Genomic DNA, 21490 nt, shown 5'->3' on the forward strand with positions numbered 1-21490 from the left:
CACTCTGCTTAATGGTCCATCTTCTCAGGACAACATATGTTACAAATCTCTGTAATTTCATGCTCTTACCTTGCAGACCACGCTTAAAGAAAAGGAAAAAAATAAGAAAAAAGAAGCATTTTCTCCTTTCTTTTAAATGTAGCTCTTGTCTAAGTGCTTGGACAGGCACTGTCAGCTCTGAAAATTCAAGATTAATCAAGCAATTAAGAATTGATATCTAGTGACTTATCATGACTGGAAATGAGAGATGCTGCATTCATTTTAGCTCTGCAAGAACCCAAAATAGCTAACCTGATTTTTATGGACAGCAAGATCTTAAATCTTTTGGGGAGAACAGTTACAATTCCTTCTATTAAAGTGGTTCCTCCAGAACCCCCATCTGCGTTCTGCACATTCCTTAGCAAAGGGCCAGTCTGTACAGAGGGCCATGCTGAAGAGCTGCATACTTCAGATTCACACCCTGCCTTTACCTGAATGAATCTGAAAGTGTAAAGAAATCCCAAGAGAGCCAAGATGAAGTTTTGCTTTTTCTCCCCCATGTGCCAGCACAGGATTGCACTGCACTGGTTGAATAAACAACCCAACTGAGCAGGAATTCCATCACTTCAAAACTGTGGTTTCCTTTAAACATTCAAAAGAATGGCAAGCATTTCCATTCACATAACTGTCAGCATTATCAGCTCTCCTTACACCTCCTTCTCCAGTATCTAATTGTGATGGCAGGGACTTCCCTGCCTCCTTCCTTGGGAGTGGAGACAGCCTTTGCAACTCAGCTACAGTCATTTGCTTTTCTCTCCATGAGCTCAGGAACTTCTTCAGCAATCAGAAAGACTTCATGGATTGGATGAGCACATTCACTCAGCACATTCCCTCTGTAAACATTTATTTGGAGAATTACGGCATACATATTTGGACTTTCCATGGTAATTTGGATCTGATGAGCTTTCCTTATTGTCAAAATGATGGATGCCTCTGTAAAAGAGAGGAGTAACTTCTTCTGCAGCTTTGCTACCTCAGCTAGGCAGATGCAGGTCTGAGAAATCAAAAATGAAAAGCAAAGTGCAGCACAACCCAGTGCTGGTGACTCAGGAAGAAACTTCATTTTCCCCTAAACTATAAGTAGCTCAGTAGCTCTTACTTACCCAGTTACTGTCTTCTTCCTGGACAGCCTGATAGAGTTAAGAATATACAAACCTGAATTCTGCTCAAAACTTCACCTCTGATGCTCTGTAGTCTTGGAAAAGTCATTTAAGCTCCTGATTCTCCATTTTTTCCATGCATGAAGCTGAAATGACATACTGAGCCTTGCAAGAACTTCTGAAACCTCTGATTTTAATAGTACTTGTCAGTGCCAAAAGCACCATTATGGGCATTACAGCACTAATTCTCTCACAAGAGAGGGAAGCTCACTGTGTCACAGGTATTTTGGATACAATGATTACCCCTGGAAGTGCTCAGATATCATTGCACAAAATTGTAGGCAGATTAATCTTTCAGATGGGATAGAAACCAGAGGCCCTGACAGGTTATTAAAAGACATAACGTTTTGAAGAAGCCCATATGTTAGCTTTTTCATGTTCACCCTGTTCCAATTTGGATAATTACGTTCTAACTCTTTAAAGCAGGGTGGCTGACCTGCCTGGCCCTACCAGCTGTATATCCAAATCTTCATGTGGCCCAGAGCGATACAACACAACCCACATATTTCAAAAAGCTGAAGGAAAAGAGGAGCTCCAGGAGAGGTTCATCAGCTAGTGAGAAAGATTTCCTCCTGGAACAGGAGCCCTCCCCTCCTGCTGAAATAGTCCTTCCCTGAGAATCAGCTTCTCCGTGTCACTTCCCACAGGAACCTGCCTGGTACTGTCAGGGCACCATCATACTTTGTCCCCAGGCAGCTGCACAGTGGCAGCTCTGTGATGCACAGATGCTGTGAACATTGAAGATTCACACCTCACAACACAATCCAGCAGTTTACAGGCCTAGTTATTAATAGTGAAGGACCTAGTGACATACTAGTTACTAATAGTAATCTGCATTTCTACTTTATCATTAAGAAAGAAAAACATTTCATCCCTCACAGTAAGTGGAGCCTGGCTTGCCCAAGAATTAAGCAAGAGAAGACACTGAAGATTCTCATTCTTCTCTTGGAGATCACTGGTGTTCTCTAAGCTGCTCCTTTTTTCTTTATAAACTCTCAATGATAATTCACTGTGCATTGCACATCTTGACCACCACAGAATCCCAAAACACAGAAAGAGCAATATCTGAGCCTTCATCAGTTTCCTGACATAGTAAAAAAGAGAAGCAGCATATGGTGCAAATGATTTTTTTTCACCACAGACACACAGTAAATTTTCCCAAACCCAAGATAAGATGCCATTTCCAAATGGTGAAAGAAAGTGGTAGAAATTCCAAGCAGCCCCCAACATCTGTCTAATTTTGCATTTCAGATGCCATTCTGACCCAGTAATGGTGTCAGCAGCTACTCTCCTGTCCCTTGCATGGGCAGTCTTGTGCCAAGGCATTGGTACCTGGTGAAGCAATTGCTCCAGATGTCATGGATGCAAAAAAGGGGAGCCTGTCCTGTCCCCATCTCTTCACAGGTGCTGGTGGCACTTTGAGGAGGTGCAGACCTTTGAGGAGTGCCAGTCACCAGCCCCAGGGGCAGCAGACACTCCTGCCTGGGGATGTTCTGTGTGGCTGGAGCTGCCCACCCCTGGGGAGTCCGTGGTCTGAGGGTTACCAGGGAAGCTAGCGGGGGCATGTGGGCACGCAGGGGACAGGAAAGGGAGCAGAGAGGACCTAGGGCACCATCTGGTGGCTTCACTCACTGCCTTCCCTAAATCCCTGTCTCTCGGGGTCATCATATGGCATGGCCAAGGGCTGAAAGAACACCAAGTCTTCCCAAGAGACAGCCCAGCTGGAACAAGAGACCCCTGCCCTTGGCCCAGACTTGCACATCTGTAGGCACTGCTGGGTAGTACAGCAGTGTAAACCAGAGCCATGGTAACCAATTTTTTTGGGTCCTTGCAGTCAAGCACTTCCCTTGATAAAGAACCAGCCCCAGCTGGGTATTCAGAGATGATTTGCAGTAGAGACCCCTGAGAAGGCTAAAGAAGAGAAGACAGAAGTGATGAAGGAGAACACATTGGACATGTGTTTCACTGGCATTATCCATCACAGTAAGGTCTTGTCTGCAGATAAAGGCAAAATATACTTTGCACTGTTTTATATGACAAACCAGTGTCCATGCAAGAGCTTGTCCTCCACAGAAAAAGATCAAATCAACAAACCTCTCAAGTGCACCCTGGTTTCTGCCATCTCAAATAAGGATTTGCTGTAAAGCATTATGAAGGAGTCTATTTAAAGGGAATAGATGATTTCAGTGTCACCAACACTCTTTGTAGCAACGCACTCTCAGGACCAAAGGTTCATGTCTGGTGATGAGGGCAAAGGATCCTAGTCCTAACACAGCACCTCCTTTAGAAGAAGGCAGGCAGTGCATTTCCACCTCACACCACTGCTTACTTTGATAACAGGCCTCCACTTCCCTGAAATCCTGTCAATAGAAAAGGACAATTCAATACCTGGGAATCAAATGTTATACCACTACCAGGGAGCCTTCTCTGTGCATAACAGCACCATGCTGGGGGAAGCAAGTCAAGCTGAGGCCCTTAGAGACACAGTTTTTAACAGGAATCCCTTCTCAGCATTCAGTTTAAAGCAAAATGTATAGGGTGATCACAATCAGCCAGTCACTGCTTCTCACATTTGTGGAGCTGGGGAAACTGAGCCATAATTTCCTTTTTTTTTTTTTTCCCAATTGCCTAACACTTACAAATGAATACATTTCCTCTTGCTAGTAGCACTCATTTTTTGCACCTATCCTCATGGGCCACAGGGCCAGGTAAGACAAAAAGACCAAATGACAACAAAAAGATCAAGTGACTGCCTTTTCCCTGAACAAATCTCTGCTACAAAGTAGTTATACCAATAGTATATAAATGATATTTCATAGTCTCTCCTACCTGTGCCTTTAGGCATTTCCTCATACCACCTTGGAAAACCCCATACCATTTAAAAACATCCCTGCTCTCACAGCCTTCTGCTTTATGCTTTTCTCTCTACACAAGCTGTTGCTGCTGTGGCTGCCCATGGTGCATATACTAAAGAAGTGATTTTAGATTGTGGATTCATAGCTTTAAACTTCCTTTTTCTCATGCAGCAGCCTTTTAGCCTTCCTCACAGGGCCAACCCAAAAGCCATTGAAATCAACACAGCAACCCCCACCCTGATTTTGACAAAGTTTGGCACACAGCCCAAATCCTCACATTTGCCAGTGTTCCTTAGGAATTTTTAATTTTTCACTTAATTGATGAGAACCTGGTGTGATTCTTCCAGTACTCTAGCACTGACTGTTCTAGAATAGCATTTCCCATTCCAAATACTGTTCTTTCTCTGATGTTTTATTTTAAACAGCTTCAGCTTTTTAATATAGAATTGTTCAGGCCTAAATGTAAGAAACATGCTACTTTAAAAGGTAACAGAAACACAAGACAAATCAACTCACTGCAAAGAGAGATCCTTGCCAGGAAATTTCCAGTAGCATCCAGTATTTTTAACATTTATAAAATTTAAAACACAAAACACAAAACCTAACCATCATTATTTTTAAAGTTTTTACTTTTCATCTAATCCACCAGCATCTGCTGAATATTTTATTGCCACACTGCAACATATTTATAATTCATCTCATCATTTCTTCAAATTTGTTAAGGAAAAGAATTGTTATACCTGTACCATCCTCTGTAAATTCTTCCACAAACACAAACATTTCCTGGTCATATTAGTAAAATGTAAAACGTTTTACTTCAAAAATATTTATAATTGTTGTGATCACTTAACAAATTATAAATGGATCTAATAAGACATGCTGTCCATTCATTGCCTTTTCTGAAATGAATTCCTCAGCGCTGGGAAGAGAAAAAAACATTTTTCTGTGGTTAAACAAAGTCCAAATTGCATGTTTGAAATCTTTTCTAATAAAAAGAGCAAAGCAATAAGCGGATTATCTCTTTAAACATGGTATAGGAAGGTTGGAGGCCCCGGAGACATTTTCCACAGCCTCTATCTCTGATACATAGCAACATTATCTTCAGCTAGAGAGGGTCCTATGACCCTGGAGCTCAATTTTAATTTGATCTTCTTCTTTAAAGAGGTTTCTACAATTCCTCTCAAGTTATGCTGCATATTCTTATTTTGGGTTGGTTTTGTTTGGTTGTTGTTTCGTTGTTGTTTTTTAATATGAGATAAAACAGCCTCAGCTTTTTGATATGGTGGTTTGATCATGTTATACAGCTATTTAATGTAACTCCTTCCCTATCAGAACCAGAATATGCACCAACACAAACGGTAGGCAAGTTCCAGCTGACAGGGGAGAAAGAACTTGGACAGCAAATTCACTTCTAAGGCCTCCCTCCTTCTTCCAGTAGTTCTAAGTTTCAGAACTGATCTCCTTGGCAATAATGTATGGTGGAGGGGTAAAGGAGCTTTATACTCTCTACAACAGCCAGTTGAAACAAAGGCCAATGGATTGGTTTTGGTGGGGCAGAGGTACCATGCCTGCTCCCACAGAGGCTCAAAATCCCAAACGATAACAATGCTCACTGCCAAGAAGAAAAGGAAACTGGGGAGCTCCCCTAGGACTTATGCAGGCTGGAGCCTGGCCCCAGACCCGCCTGGCTTATGCAGCCCCAGCAAGGGAGTTTCCTCACGTTCGCCCCTCCTTGAACCTTTTTCTTGTTCTGGAATGGGCACTGTCACTGAGACATGTTGTCAGGAAGGGATATTTCTCTGTGTTCCTTTCCTCCACCTTTATCTCCATCAGTGCATCCAGTCCTCACTGCTGATATTGCTGAAGGGGAAGCATTTTCTTAGAGGCACTGATTTGAGTCGCCCCAGTAAGGTCGCAGCAGGCATCTGTGACTACTTGATGGGATTAGCAGATTACGAGAAAGCGTGTTTGCTGTGGGGTTCCTGAGAAACGGAAATGGGCAGGTGGATGTTTGGATCTGATTAAAACATGCATGAGGTCCTGATGGCTATTTCAGCAAAGCCACAAGCACAGGATCAGATGGGCGGCTGCAGGTCGAGATCGGAACATCAAGCCAGCACGCAGGGAAATCTCCGGATTGTGCTACCACTTGCAGAGGATCAACAGTTAAGTGTTTCAGCCGGGGCAGGTGAGAGAAACCTTCACAGATTGCCCATTCCCAAGATAAGTGCTTGACAAAAGCAGCTTTTCTTTTGCAGCTTTGCTGCAAAATAGCTTTGCTGCATCAATGCAGACCGAGCCCCGAGGGATTTCAACAGATACATTCTGTTGTTAATGAAGGGCAGTTTAGAAGGGGCAAGGGGTTCACAATTCCCTCGCGGTTGTGCTCTGAAGTCAGTGTGGATCTCTCCATGTATCTGCATCTCATCAGGGATGTAAGAGAGTAGCTCTGCTATACAGAGAGATGTCTGGTCCACATAGGGTCAGGTATCTTCCCTGTTAAATATTCTCATACAGTGTATCAGAGGATTCTTCTAGAGTTTCTTGCTTCTTAGGGGTCTGCAGAATGATGAAAAGGAGAAAAAAGAAATGGAGGAAAATTATTCAAAAGATTATGAATTAATTCTTAATAAGCAGACACTGACATTTGTTCTGTTAGGAATGGCTATAAGTGATCTGCTGAAACAGAAGCCACTACAGTGAGAAATGCTGCTCCACCAGAGACGAACGTGACTAATCCAGCCCAAGGGATAAAGATGCCTCCTTTACTAGTCACTCTTCCCCAAAAAACTGTCAGACAGGGAGGGGAGGGAAAATTGGACTCAGTAAGAAAATAAATCACTTTGGATTCTGTGAAGGAGGAATTCCCTGACCTCCTCAATCCTGTTTCTTCAACAGTTGAGTCTATTCCTCACGACCGTTCCTTGTGTAGACAAGGCGCTGACAGACTGATATTTTAAGTGCTGTGTGGCACAGGCCTGCTGTAAGCAAGGTTACACAGCAAGCAGCTAAAACGCCACCGGCTGAACTAAGCCCTACCTACACTAGCATTTTCTCCGTTGCCACCACCAAAGGGAAACACTACAAAAGTGCTGAGTGGAGACACCTCCAAATCATGCAGGATTAACCACTTGCTATCCAAACTGGCCACCGGTCCAGAGTGACAGCCTGCAAATGCTCTTTACAGAGGCTTTCTGCCCTGTTTCCCTTTACAGCTCCCCCTCAGTTGTGCAGCCTCCCACAGCAAGGGCTGGGCTGGACCCTCTGAAGCAGAGTGAGCCACTGTCGAGCAATCTCAGCTCCCACTCACAGGCCAAACCCACTGACCCACAAGTCTCACTCTCAGGGAAAACACCCTCCTATGCTCTGGCAAAGACAGCTGGAGGACAAGCATCTCAAGTGATCACAGCCCAGGATAACTAAGAGAGGCTGATCAAAGTGCTTGCAACCATAGTGAACAGTGCAAACTCTCCCGTGCTGAGCTAATGGGATCCTGCCATTCACACCTCCCTTCCTCCAGAGCAGCACAAGAACTGGGGACACTTGGAGTTGTCTGCTCTCAATGTGAGAGTTCATCCCATCTCCTCTCTGCTTTCTCCTCTCTTTCTCCCAGCTCTGCTTTGACCTCCACCCCACCCTGGCTGAGGCTGCCAGTGCCAGACCCACTCACACACAGATGCTCCTCTGCTGTTGCTTTGTTGCTGCTCTGTTTTACAGACCCTCTGTCCCTCCAAGCAACGGCTGAATGGTGTGGGCCACACACAAGCAACTCAGCACAGCCTAGACAGCTCCCTGGTAGGGAAAAACCCCACACATACTTCATCTTACCATCCAGACTGAATCATTTCAGAGGGAGCAGCTGGTAAAGGTATACAGAAGAATAAACAGGATCAGAAAGAGGGCCCCTATCCAAATAATTCAAAATGCAGCAAAACACAAATGCAGGGATGCTGTCTTTTCCAGTGCATCAGATAAGACAAGCCCATATAGAACAACACATCCATCCCCTCAATAACCAGGAGCCTGCCACTGCTTTTGCTACCACCACCACGGTGGTGTCACAGCAGTAACTGCAGGAGGCCAGTGGCCATGGGACCAGACCACACAGCAAGTAGCTCTGACACAAAGGGGGCTGCTTGATTTTAGACCACCTTTTCCTTAAAGGTGGGAGTTGTGAAAATGTCTTAGACACATGTCCTTAATCAAAGAGAAGGCTGGTACAACCAAGGCAAATCTCCCCAAAAGAACTTTAATGGGAGAGAGCAGCAGATGTTTTCCAGGAACATTTTCTAGCATTGGAAGAGGATATAGTTTTTAAGCAGATAAGAGGTCTGGAGAAGAAAAGAAAAATTAGGTTCTGAGGACAGGAAGGAAATGCTCCCTGGGGTGCCTGATGCAAGTTTTGTCCATATGAAACACTGATGCCTGCCAAAGGCAGGGTAGAAGGCTGCACGGGCCTCTGGTCTGCTTCATGTGGCCCCCACAACTGATTTACACCTGCATACTCCTAGTTGCCTCTGTTTTCACTGGGAGTGAATTTAGTTCCTTATCTCTCACTCATAATTCTCAGCCCAACAAGAAGATCCAAGTCCAAAACATATCCACACTGCCTTTTCCTGAGCACCAGGGCTGACAGCACAGACTGTGTAAGCCCAGCCTCTGCCCAAACCATCTTAGCCTCTGCTACCATGAAATGGCTCTCAGGTGCTTAATGCTGGCGAGAGGAAAGTTGTGTTCAGGGTCTGCTGCTGGTGCACAGATTCCTTCAGCCCAGAGGATGTCTCAGCTGCCTAAATAATCTGGAAAGGGCAATAACAGGACCAGCACCTGCCCAACTCTTCATGAATGCCTGTCTTGTTCAGAGGGAGCAGTGAAGCCAAACCCCTTGGTGCCTTTCAGCACACGTCACACAGAAAAGCATCTGCACAAAACCATGAGTGCCAGAACTGGTAGAGCTGCAGGAGCCAGGGTTCTGCTGGAAGAGGGAAGAGAGGCTGCATGTGCAGCCCAGCTGGTGAGGGCATGTCACATCTCATTTTCCTCTTTTGGTGGGACTGCAGACACATTTACTGCCTGCTAGGTCATGAGATTGTGTGGGGTTTCTTCCCCCAGGTGCCCAGGGCATATGGGAACTTTCCAAAAACACGGCCCTGGCCCTTACCTTCCCTGGAGGATTCTTTCTGTGTGATGGGTTGTTTGTGTTGTTCTCGAGGCTAGAATAGACATCAACTTGCTGCACATCCAGGCTCTGCACAGAGAAGAGAAAAGAAAGTAGGTGTCAAATAAAATACTTAGGTTTAAGATAACTAATTACCCACTGGGTTGCTCCCCATATCATGCCAGACATTTTTTAGGGACCCCTGCCACCTCCAAAATTTTGAAGTACCTGACCTTAACTTGGGCAAACAGAAAATCCTTTTCCCCTGAAATACCTACAGTGCAGCTGCATCATCATCTTTTTTTCAGGCTTACAGAGACAGGCTTTGATGTTGCCTACCCTGTGTAATGCAGTGGAGAAGAATGCCAATGCCTCTGCCTCACTCTGCTCCAAAATTGGCCCAGAATGCAAAGTTGTGCACCAGGGGGACCACAGGTAAGAGGCAGCGCTCTGCACCACCCAAGACTGTTTAGGTGCCTGACAACCACAAGTTCTTGTTCATGTTTATTCAGGGGACACAAAAGTGAGAAAATGGGAGAGGGTGGGGGTCCTGAAGCACAGAACCTGCAGAAAATTAATACAATTTCTGTTTATTGTCTGTTGTTTTGGTTTTTTTCCAAGCCAGAACTCTCCTTTCCTCTTTGAGTGAGCAGAGAATTATAAAAAAATCCATATGCTCCCAGGCCCTCAAATATTACCACGGTCCCACTCAGCTGCACAGAGAAACACACACACACACCCTGCATGCATATGCACCCGTTCTCCCCCAGGTAATCGTGTCACAGGAGGTGCATGTCAGCTTGAGTGATATTCCAGATCTGCCTGAAGGATCAAACATAACAATCATGAGGACTTTTCCATGTGTGTTTCAAGGATGACAGCAGGTTGCCAAGGTGGCTGTTTCTCTGGCAACAGGAAGATGGGAGGAGCTCTGGCTGCAAGAGGGGCAGATGGTATTAGTGGAGAGAGCCAGGCACCCTGAAATGCAGTGAGAAGGATGAGTAAAACATGGAGGCTTCATTGGGGGCTGCCAATCACTTGAACACCCATAATTTCATGCAGAGTTGCAAACACTCAGCATCTTTAAGGATCATGGCCAGCAGGACAGTGCTTTGAACAGGGCCAGAGCATACAGAAGCAGCACTGGGGAATGAGCCTTGGAATAAACAGGCACTTAGACATGAGCTGACCACAGTGAATGGGGCACCACATGACTCTCACATTCCCACTGCTACTCTGGAAACAGTCAAATTATTTCACCTGTCTGCTTCCTGCTCCCCAAAACCTGCTTTGCCTACTCAGACATCGCCACCATTTGCATGTGCACAAAATAGAAAATTCTATTTCCCCACACTCATTTTCAATTCTCTTTGTGATGCTCACAGTGAGGACCTTATCTTGTGTGCTGAGCTTCCAGAAGCCTGGCTCCATGTCCCCCTGGCAGGACAGCAGCCTCTTTCTCTACTCCAGTCTGCAGCTACTTGCAAGCAAGGTGTTTAACTGCCAGAAACGATTCCCTTCCCTCCACATGCCTTCTTCCCATGCAGGCTGTTAACAATGCTGGTCCTTTTCCGGTCAGTTGGAGAGCTGGTGTCTCCAACCACCATTTGCAAGTTAATTACTTTTACTTGGTCACTGATCACCTGCTACTGTCACAGTGAAGGCACACAGGCCACTCTCCTCCCTGCTGACAGATGCCTTCCTATCCCTGAACAGCCTCTTGTCCCCCTCACACCTGGAAAAGCTCCTGTGCTCTGGAACCTGACTGCACCTGCACTGCAGGAGTTCTGTTTGCTGCTCAAAAAAGCTTGTTTGAAGTGTAAAGCAGATGAAGCAAGTCCCTCAGATTGTTATTTCCAAGCTGCTCGTTAACTGAGCAGCTAAGCTGGAAGTCAGAGGATATACAGGTCTGGTTCTGGGCAGTGCAGTGAGGCAGAGCTACTCTACAGCTGCAGGAGGAGAGAGAGGTCAAGGAAGGCAGTATAGAGAGAACAAACTGGGTTCCCAGCTGCCCCCTTATTACCAGGCTTTTTCTACCTTGTATGCTTTTCACTGCACACAGCCACCCCCAAGGACCACAAAATACATAGTGGCACCTAGAAGAGCCACTGGGGAAGGTATTTTCTCCCAGGAATGTGCAGCAGGACAGCTTTGCAGAAGGTGTGTCAGGACCCTTCCCACACCAGGGATGAGCTTGCTGCCATGTAGGATAACACAGAGCATTAATGAGCTGTGGCAGCCAGCTCCAACAGCATCTGTTACCTTGATGTCCAGTGCTGCCTTCTCTTGCTTCTGCTCCCAGCTTCAGGGAGGGAGGACATTGTGGCCTCACCTTCCTCCAAACTCCAACCTCTTGCTTTCCCACACAGACAACATAGCTAGCATGTGCTGGTCTCCTGTCCAGCCCCTGATCTCTGACCTCCTTCCTTATCTCACCACTGGGAGCTACTTCTCACTTGTCCTTCCTTTTTTTCCTTGCCTTAGATTACCCTAATGCTGATCACAGATTTTTCCCTTCCCCATGAATTAAGCACTGAGTTCAACACCCACCAACAGATTTTCACAACTCACCTAGTTTCAAACACAGTTTGCAGGGCTGAGTTTACACCATGCAGAGCCCAAATAAAATTTAGCTGTGGAGCATCAGAGTTATCATTCAAAGGAAGTAAGATTTGTCAACTTTCTATTCCCTTCATCTGTCCTGAGGGCCCATCCAATGCAGGTTTCCATCCCAGGGCTCTCACCCTCCCTCCCCCCAGCCAATCATGCCATGCAGGGTCGTGCTTGCTGCTCTGCACATCACAGCCCTGCTCTCAGCCTGTGCCTTGTCTGGAGCAGGAGTTGCTGCTTTGAGCCCCCCCCCACTGCAGCAGTTGCTCCACAGCAGGAAACTCCCGTGGGCAGACTCGTACCCCCAGCACACAGGAGGTGGTCCCAGGCTGCTTGCAGCCCTGCCAAAGAGGGCCAGGCCACCTGCCCTGCACACCGGGCTGGCCAGGAGCCCTGAACAGCTGGTGTGTGGTTAACAGGCTTCACAGGAAGGCTGCTTGGGCCAGGTCCATAGGGCTCCTGCAAGCACAGGGGCTCAGCCAGCTCCTGGGATTGCCTGTGCCTAAGGCTGGCTCTGCTGGCTTGCTATATTAGCCTTAGTGGAGCCTGAACAGAATAACATGATGAAACATGTAATTAAGATGGAGCTAAGGATGCATGACGAGGCCGACTGAGCGAGAAATGGATTTGATTTTTTTTTTTGTCTCCTTGCAGAAATCATCCACTTCAGCAGGAAACTACCCATTCGGATTTTTATAAGCCTGAATTAAAAAGAAATTACTTGATACAAATGAAAAGGTTTATAACCTGCAACCTCCTTTACCCAAAGCATTGCCTTTTGCCCAGAATAAACATATCCCATACAATATATAGTGCTCTCTTTTAAACTGCTACTCCAAAAATTAAAGGGCCACAAAATAGTGCCCCCCTCCCCCCACAGAGTGAGAATGAGATGGGGCAGGCCCATCCTCTTGAAGGTATCTGCCCCTGATCAGGTCTCCTGCCTCCCTGGCAGATCTTTGCTCCTCTCTGTAGTACATTCTCCAGAGCTTCGCTTTGTTTAGTTTAAATGATTAATGCAGCAGAGCTCACAGGTTTTCCTTGGAGAGACTTTTCCAGCCCTTATAGACCTCACAGACAGAAAGGTTTCCTAATATGCAGGCAACATCCTTCTCTACTCACTTTCATTTTATTCCTCCTTGTTGGTCCCACAGTTCACAAGGAAAAAAAAAAAAAAACCAACAAACCCTTTCCTTCTTAGTGGAGCAGCCATCCCTTGGGAGTAAAAGGAGTAAAAGGAATTCATATAAAATGGAGCTGGACAGGTTGTAAATGGGATTAGGAGTCATGGTTACTTGAGGTAGCCCAGGTCTAGCCTGACATTTCAGGGGAACCACTTAAATCCTACTACCTACGACACTGTGGCTACTGGGCTCAAGGAGTGGGAACAGTCTGAGAAATGGAAAAGGAGATCCTATACAATGAAAAGGGAAATGCTTTAAAAAAAGCCTCCCTTGACTTTCTCCTTGCCCATTTCCCCCTGCTAGCTAGTTGTTCTGCTCAGGACTGCAATGGTCTGTGACACTGACACCAGTGAAGGGGCCACAGCTGAGGCCCAAAACAGCTGGGGGCTGGTCAGGGTATCATGTCTCTGTCCCTTTCCTGAGGCATCATTCTCCAGCTAGAAAGGCCATGCCCTGCAGTAAAAAGTGGGGCTGAGAGTCCCTCTTCCTTCCTGACTTTTGGAGATTCTTCTATCTCTTCCACCAGGAACCCATCCTGGCCCCACACTTGCTGCTCTGTGCTGCTGGCAGAGGGAAAGGTGCTGATCAGCAGGGCATGGGGCAAGGTTTGGGCACTGGGGAGGCCATGACCGGGACTAGGATGGAGACACACCCAGTCCTGAGAGAAGCTAAGCAGGGCAAGGTCAGCAAGAACAGGCAGGTATGGAGGTATTGCTTCTGTTTCACATCATGACACTGGCACTGTCTGTAGCATGGCAGGGAAAGGAAGGGTTGTACCATGCTGTGGACAGAAGAGATGAAGGGTGATTCTGGTACTCACATCATAGACAGGAGGTGGTAGTGGTGGTGGGCTGGCTGAAGGCAGCTGTGTATCTACCCTCTGTCTCAGGATATTTGGCCAGTTCCTTCTAGGACACAACACCTGCTCAGGACAAGACACCAAATGACACATTTGGAGAAAACCACATGTCCCCAGAGCTAAAATGAATACCAGTGTAATATCAAAGCCAGCTGTCTGCACACCTCCTGAATGTTTTCACAAGAAAGAGTGTTGGCAATGTCTGTACATGTGCTGGTTACTTTCCTCACTGCATGGTTAAGTGTAGAATCCAGTGACTCACACTGGAGCAGTGGAAAGGAGAACTGGGCTCTGTGTGTGCATATAAAGCACTTTCACCACCAAAACCTTACTGGCTGAAGGGTGTAAGTATTGAGCAGCACAAAACAATGCTATAGGACAGGGAGTAAAGCAGGGCACTGGTCATAGTGCAGAAAGGAATTTCAGCGAGGCAAAATGCAATTACTTTTATCAGGATTTGGCAAGGAAGCTTTTCCTAATACAAAGAGTCTACAGAAGAGCACCAGACAATCATTAATGGTGACATCTAGTCAGCGATACATGGATGCACAAGTCCAGCATGGAGCTGAAGGAAGAAGGTCCCTTTGTTTGAATGTTTCTTGCATCAGATGAGTTCTCCTTGAACACATTCCATGCACACACAGAGAAGGGTTAGCTCTGCTCAGCAAGCAAGAGAAGTGGCAGAAAAGGCAGAAGGCTTTGCTAAGTATCTCTGTTCTAATTCAGAAAGAAGTGGGATGATTATATTCACATCACATGAAAACGACAAACTGCTTTCCAGTCCATTAGTAACTAAGGAGGATGCTAAATAGCTTCTCTTAAAGATAAACATTTTTAAACCAGCAGGTCTGAGCAAGCTGTGGTGAGAAATATGGGCTGCATTCTGCAGGAGGGCAAATGTAATGACTGCACAATCTCTTCAGACCCCAAGGAGAGGCCATAAGTCTGAGATTCACTGGCCCACTTCAAAACCCAGAGATGCCAATTGGTGAGTAGTGACAGTGCCTCCCCCCCTCATCCCCACAGAGACACTCTCTAGGCAAACAGAGATGGGGGCTCATCTCCAGCTGACTCCCTTTGCCTCTTACACTCCTCCCCCACGTCAGACTGCCTGAAAGGTAAGTCTCACGAGAGTAGCTGGGCTGCCAACTGCTGCCGTTCTGTTTTCAGCCTGGTGATCTCTGACTGTGTGTGCTGAAACCTGACACTCCTTGGAGTCAGAGGACTGTACACACAGCACAGCTTCCACACAAAGAGCACGCAGAGTCTGCTGTTGCGGTGGCACAGAGCAGCTTCAAGGAGTTAGTTGTGGGGCACACTCTACCTAGAAACCAACAATCCCATATTCCATTCTACAAGATGTAAGGGTATTTTTAGGCCAGCCTTGAGATTTCTGGAAGAATGCAGATGATGCTGTTGGAACACCTGAGGGTGGCAGTACTAGAAGCAGTAGGTTTTCACCTAACAACAGGGACTCCAATATCATGACTCCAGATGGTTTTTCCACAGGGTCCATCTCATGCAGATCTTCTAGCTCTGGTTTTGGCTTTTCTTCTCCCACTCTTCAAATCCTTTCTTCCCCACTTCTGGTATCTCCCCTCTGCTCTCAGCTTCCCAGATTGCACTTCCTTGGAATCTGGTCCCAACCTGGGACACTAGTCTAGTCACCCAAGAGGTTCTGTCAATCCAGTCTTAAGACCCTCCTAGTGCTTCCTCACTCCAGATTCCAGTCCCAGTTTCCCCCCTGAGGCTCGTTATTCCAGCCTCACAGAACCACTGCTAATGGAAGGTGTCCCTGGAGATTATATAGTCTGATCCTCGTCTCTTTATTTTTTGTTTGTTTGTTTTTGTTTTCCCCACAGTTATTTGTAATTTTCGCACAGGCTTCCTTGGGATCCTTGCCCTGACCCTTCCCTTCTCACTCTGTCTCTTAGTGTTTTCTTTGCCAAACAGATGCCCAAGGCTTTGGTCCCCATCCCCATCACAGTGCAGAGTTTTTTTGCTATGGTGCCCGAGCTCAGGAATGCAGCTGCAGTCTCCTTGAAAGAGTAACCTCCATCTTGACAGAGGATTAGAAATAGGGAAAGTCCTGCCATCAGGGTTGTAACAGATTTGCTCGGGTGCACAGGACATTATTGTCTAACTGGCCCCTTTACAGAAGTTTTAGGCAACTGAATTGGTAAATTGATAAAAGCCATGACTGAGTGTGCACAAACTGCAATTTTCCAAAATCCCATCACAAGGCTACATCTCCTTGAATATGCTCAGGCCAGCACACTGCTAGTGTGCCTTCTTGCCCTGTGTCAAATCCTCGCTCTAAAGCAGAGCATGCTGTAGCCAAACTGATTGCCAGAATTTCTTTAATGGGCAAATCACTTACTCATTTTGTCTTTCCTGTAATCTTTTTTTCTCAGAAAAACTTAAGAAAATAAACTGAATCAGACTCTCAGCATGGAAAATCTCAGCATAGGGGACTTCCAATTCAGCCAAGTTAGAAAAAAATTGAATTAATTCCTAGAGTGCATCAGGTATTGCTTTGCATTTGGTTATTACTTGCCTTTCTTTTCCATAGAAGCAGAGCTGTTGCAGTGATGCTCAATACAGCCAGAAGAACAGTAAGGGTAACAAGGATTTCCCAGCTGTAAGAGGTATTTATGTATCCTGTATCTGTGAGAAAGAAGGTAAAAGGTTCACAGTAAGAGTGGAACCCTGCTGTATTTTTAACCCTGGAAAGAGCCTTGAGAAAACTAAAATGCAGGAGTGCAGAATGTAGTGGCAGAAATGCATACACCCTTCAAAACATACTCTGACTGAACAGAGAGCGGGGTGCAGCTGCAGAATCACACAGAAGATGCAGGGTATAAGCAGCTCTACTTCACAGAGGGAGGTGATATGAGACAAGAAATCTGGTAGATAGAGGTTGGCAAAGGTCTTTTTGTGATAGGAGCAGAAAGACAGATGGTGGAATGCACACAGGCCACATGAACTGGGAGGATGGGTACTGCAGATATCCTCTGACCACTATAGCAAAGCTACTTCATCACAGCTCTTTGCATTTACAAGTTCTTCATATCCAACAGTCATTAATGCACAACCAGCCAGTCAGCAGCATGCACTTCCTTATCACTTTTCTTAACATTCCTCTTATGTTGCATCAAGCTTTCCACTGCTTTCCAGTGTGCTCATTAAGTGACCAACCAACTCCCTGTACCAAACGGAAAAGAGGGAGGCATGTTGGTGAGGCCATAACCTGTTCATGAGTCCCTAAATCTGAGCATGCTGAATCTGTACATGCAGTAACTGCAAGCACCCTAATGAGTGACCTTATCAGCTGCCTCTGTCACACTGCTGAAGAACAAACCACACTGTCTTCTGAACACTGACACCTAAAAGCACTGTCTGATCCAGCGCTCAGGGTCCCTAGATAGATCCTGATTCCCATCTGGCAGGGCAGGTATAAATTACTGTCTCTTCATGTCCCCATCTATGCATTGGGAACAGCAGAACACCTGTGCCAAGTGCATTTCAACTCTGATGGCAATTAGTATTGGGCATAAAGCATTATTCATACCTGACTTCATAGCATGTGTGGATAGAGAAAAAGAAGAGCAAAGATCAGGTTTCCATAGCCCGATACAGCTGATTTTTACCCTCCTGCCCTTACTTTCTGGTTTTTCACTTACCTCTGATAAGGACAAACACTCCCTTTCCCATTTTTTGGATATCATTCCATTTGACCTCGCAGTAGTATGTGCCAGTAGAGGAGGTGTTTTCAAGTGGCATGATTCTGTGGTCATAAGATAAGGCAGCAGTCTTATTCTCTTCTCCAGAAGGAATGGCTATGTTTTCCACCCTACTATAGATAAATGTCTTCTGAAGCAGTGAATTAATCCAGTAATAGGAGATTGAAAATTTGGTGTATTTTGGCATGTAAGGGAAGACGACTTTACAGGGGATGGATATTTCTTCCTTGAGCAAGGCAACCTGGATTGGAGGTTTCTGCAGTACATCGACATTTCCTCCTGTAAGAGTAGTAATTGTTAGCAGTCACCTAATCTCACTTTTAGAGAGGAGAGGATGGCTGTCCCACAGACAGCATCACTCTGAAAATAACCATACACCAGGAAGCACACCCATAGCACGCAGTGTTGGCCCTTGTCAGAAGCTGAGTGATTCAGAGCATGTGCCCTGTGTGATCTGTCACATCTCTTGGGTAATTGCTATCTGATGCACGATAGCCTGCTGCATTCACAGGCTTCCCCTTTTCTCTTGTGAGCTCCTCCATACAACAGCAGTACGCAGAAAGTCAGGAAATTAAGCAGGAAGTGAACTGATTTTGCAGTGGTGTTTGAATGTATTTACAGCAGGTGAATAGAAAGCAATTTTCCAAGATAAATGCTAGCTGGACATGTCCTGGTGTATAAACCACGCTCGGGAACCTACGTGTGGCTGTGTGATGGCTCTGTGGCAGGGAAGGTGTTGAGTGCAAGCAGGTGTTACCAGTGGGACTGTGTATTTCTGAATAGCAAGGGAGGAGGGAGATTGCATATTCTGTACAGAATCCAGCACCAGGGCCATGAGAAATAAGCCACAGCTTAATCACTCCATACCTTTGCTGCTCTAAAATGGGAGCAAAGCACAAGCCTCAGTGTTAGCTACGGGAACTATCTGCAGAGGACTGCAGATCTGAAGTATTTATATGTGACAGTATCTTAGCCAGAGATGAGAGCATGCCCTTCTCAGGCTTCCTCCTAATACACACAAGGCAGTTTAAAGTGATCTATCACTGCAACTCAGCAGACAATGATGTCAGAAGTTAAAAGAAAGGACGAATACGATGAGGAACCATACCACAGTTCATTCCCTGTTTTATTTAATGAAAAGGAAAAAAACCTAAGAGTGAGCCACTGGCTAGTAAGGAGACTGGGGTACAGGACTTCTTTGGCTCCCAGCCAAATCTGGGTTCAATATCAGGCAGTGTCTGGATCTATTTATTTGTCAACTGATATAAAACCACATATAAGGCAACTTAAGAGGAGGCTCTTTGAGAAAGGAAACTGGAATCTTACAATTCTTGCCACCAAATGAGGATTCTTTCAGAGACATGAAATGAGAAGAGGGAAAAAAGGGTAGAGAGAGAAAGTAGGGGATGGGCAGACTTTTCCATTTATGCTTTTGATGGGATTCCCTGGAGTTCTGCATCTATGAGCAGGCTCATAGCAAGGTATTAAAGCTGTCCCAGAGCACAGCCAGGCTTGCTTTTCTGTCACCATGGACTAATGGGGCATCACAACAGCAGTGTCACCTCAGCACAGCAGGAGCTGGCACTGGAAAAGGCAACTCAGACTTAGCACTGCTGAATGCTGAGCACTGAGGATTCGTGGTGAGGGACAACAATGGAGAGAGGGCACAGCTACTGCCCCGAAAGGACTGCTGGGAAGTACCAGATGTTAAGGAAAATTCTCTACACGTCACATAGCCAGGGACAACAGCTTGACAGTAAGGAAGAGCTTAGGTTACAACATCAGAGAAAGGTTCTTGGTTGTAAAAGCAACTGAGATACAGTACAGTCCCCAGGGACATGCTCAGTCCTGTGTACACTAGTTACAATAATATTATGGAAAGGTGGTAACAAAATCCTGCAAACACTGGGAGTGATAACCCAAGTAGCTTATTCTGGGCCATATTTTTCAAAATGATTCATCATCCTTCTCCCCATCTCTATACAGCAGAACACACATGAATACTGTTTCTACATAAGACACAGCTAAGCACTAGTGTAACAAAAGAGAGGAGAGATCCATCTTCTCATATTATCCCAGAAGCAACTAGGTTGAAAAGAACATACCAAGGAAAAAGCCAAACCATTTTATTTAGGTTATCTAACCCTTTTCCCACGTTCCCTCGTTCTTGAGGATTCACTCTCTTAGCTTTGAAATGCTTAAAAGACAGAAATAGCAGCAGTGTGCAAATTCCTAGAGGGGATCTCTGGAAATTAGCAAAAGATAGCAGCTGGAACTGCTCTAATATGAAAAACATGAGAGCAAACAAAAGGAATTAAAAAGAAAATATTTGTTTACCTCCACACTGAAGCAACCAAAGAAACAGGAAGATGACTTTTGGATTTGGGATCATGACGGGGAGGTCAAAGGCAGTAAGCACGCACCCAGACACAAAGATCCAGAAGGCAAAGGAGGTGGGGGTTTGTCAGGTATTTTCATGCCAGGGCAGCTGGTCGATCCCCTCCTGTTTGCGAAGGGACAGGCGAGATGTACACACACTGCATTTGGCAAGCAGTTCCTGGCAGATGCAAGCTCTTCTGCTTTTTGGTCAGACTCCACCCCACACCAGGGCTGACTTCTCTGTACTACAACGATGGTGTCAGCCCTACCAGCGGGTGTCCAAAGACGGGACCACAAGCACTTTAACACACAGAGCTTTGCTTCCTGATGGCTGTAAAATACCACTTGCATTTACAACAAACTTTGTCACCTTCCACAACGTGGGGGATTGCCTGTTCTGCCTTCAACACAGAGAACCAGTATACTCATGAGTAGTCAGTACAGAGCAAAGGCTGTACTGTACCACTGACTCCATAAAATGGCCCTCCACAGCCAACTTCTCCACTCGGTCCCTCCAGAGGAAGGCACTCACATTCACAGAGTGAGGACAACCAGACGGCAAATTCGTCCCAAACAGCTGGACCATTTCAGATCCACACCATGCTGGCTCTAAATCAGCTTCGCAGTGCAGGCAAGCTTTAAGTAATCTATTGTAGGCAAATCTAAGGAGAGCCTTTTGAAGAAGAAAAACCACGTTTTGTGGGAGGCTCCTGCCGCCTATACTCACGAAGAGTCTTTGATTTTCAATGAATGCTTGTTTTTAGCTAAGACATCTGCAGTGCAACAGCTGAGCAGCATCTGACTCATAAAAACTCCTGTGGCTGAGAGGTCTTCGCTTCTCTTTAGGCAGCTTCCTCCTTTCACACTTCTTGTGAGACAATTGCACAGTCCACAAGAAAGGACTTGCTGCAACTTCAAGGGTGCCCATTCACATGGGGTGCTGTGCTGCAGAGACTGGTGGGGGGTGCTCATGTGGGGAAAGACCTAAGGCAGCAGATGAGCCTGTAAGCTTTGCGTATTCAAAAGCGCTATCAGTTGTTTTATCACTCCAGACTTTGTAGGAACAAAGTTTACTCCAAAAAACCTTTGGTTTACAGCATTGTCCCTCCTGTTCAGACTGGGACAGGTCCCCTGGAGGAAGGGGTCTTGACACAGGGGGAGGCATGTGCTGCGTGATGCCCAGGGACAGCTCCAGTACCTCTCTGAGAACCCTGACAGATGGGGAGAGGAGAAAGTGGCTTTATGTGGCTGGTGCAGCAGCTGCACTCCTCCAGGGAAGGTTTAGCTCAGATTAGCCAAAACCAACTCCTCTCCCCAAGACATGCTGATGTGAGCTGCACGGGGCTGGTCTCAGCTGGAAATCACTCCTCACAGGTCTTAATGCTGAGCAGCAAGGACAATCAAAAGCAGTAACAAGACACTTGGGGCCCACTTGGTATTTCAGATATGGAGGCACAGATCAGGCAGCTGTGGCTCTGGGGTCACAACAGTGTTCAGAAGCCT

The 21490-nt window shown here is 46.0% G+C and overlaps 1 protein-coding gene across 1 annotated transcript; it reads right to left on the minus strand.

The window, feature by feature from the left end:
• Positions 1–4486: 4486 nt before the first annotated feature.
• NFAM1 (NFAT activating protein with ITAM motif 1) lies at positions 4487–20684 on the minus strand. The gene is given in 7 exon segments (XM_058022455.1): positions 4487–6613; positions 9216–9302; positions 13827–13928; positions 16423–16532; positions 17549–17887; positions 19946–20006; positions 20009–20684. Coding segments are annotated over 7 exon segments (1089 nt in total). The 5' UTR covers positions 20339–20684; the 3' UTR covers positions 4487–6553.
• Positions 20685–21490: the final 806 nt, after the last annotated feature.

The sequence above is a fragment of the Melospiza georgiana genome, chromosome 4, assembly GCF_028018845.1.
Source record: "Melospiza georgiana isolate bMelGeo1 chromosome 4, bMelGeo1.pri, whole genome shotgun sequence".
Classification (NCBI taxonomy): Eukaryota; Metazoa; Chordata; class Aves; order Passeriformes; family Passerellidae; genus Melospiza; species Melospiza georgiana.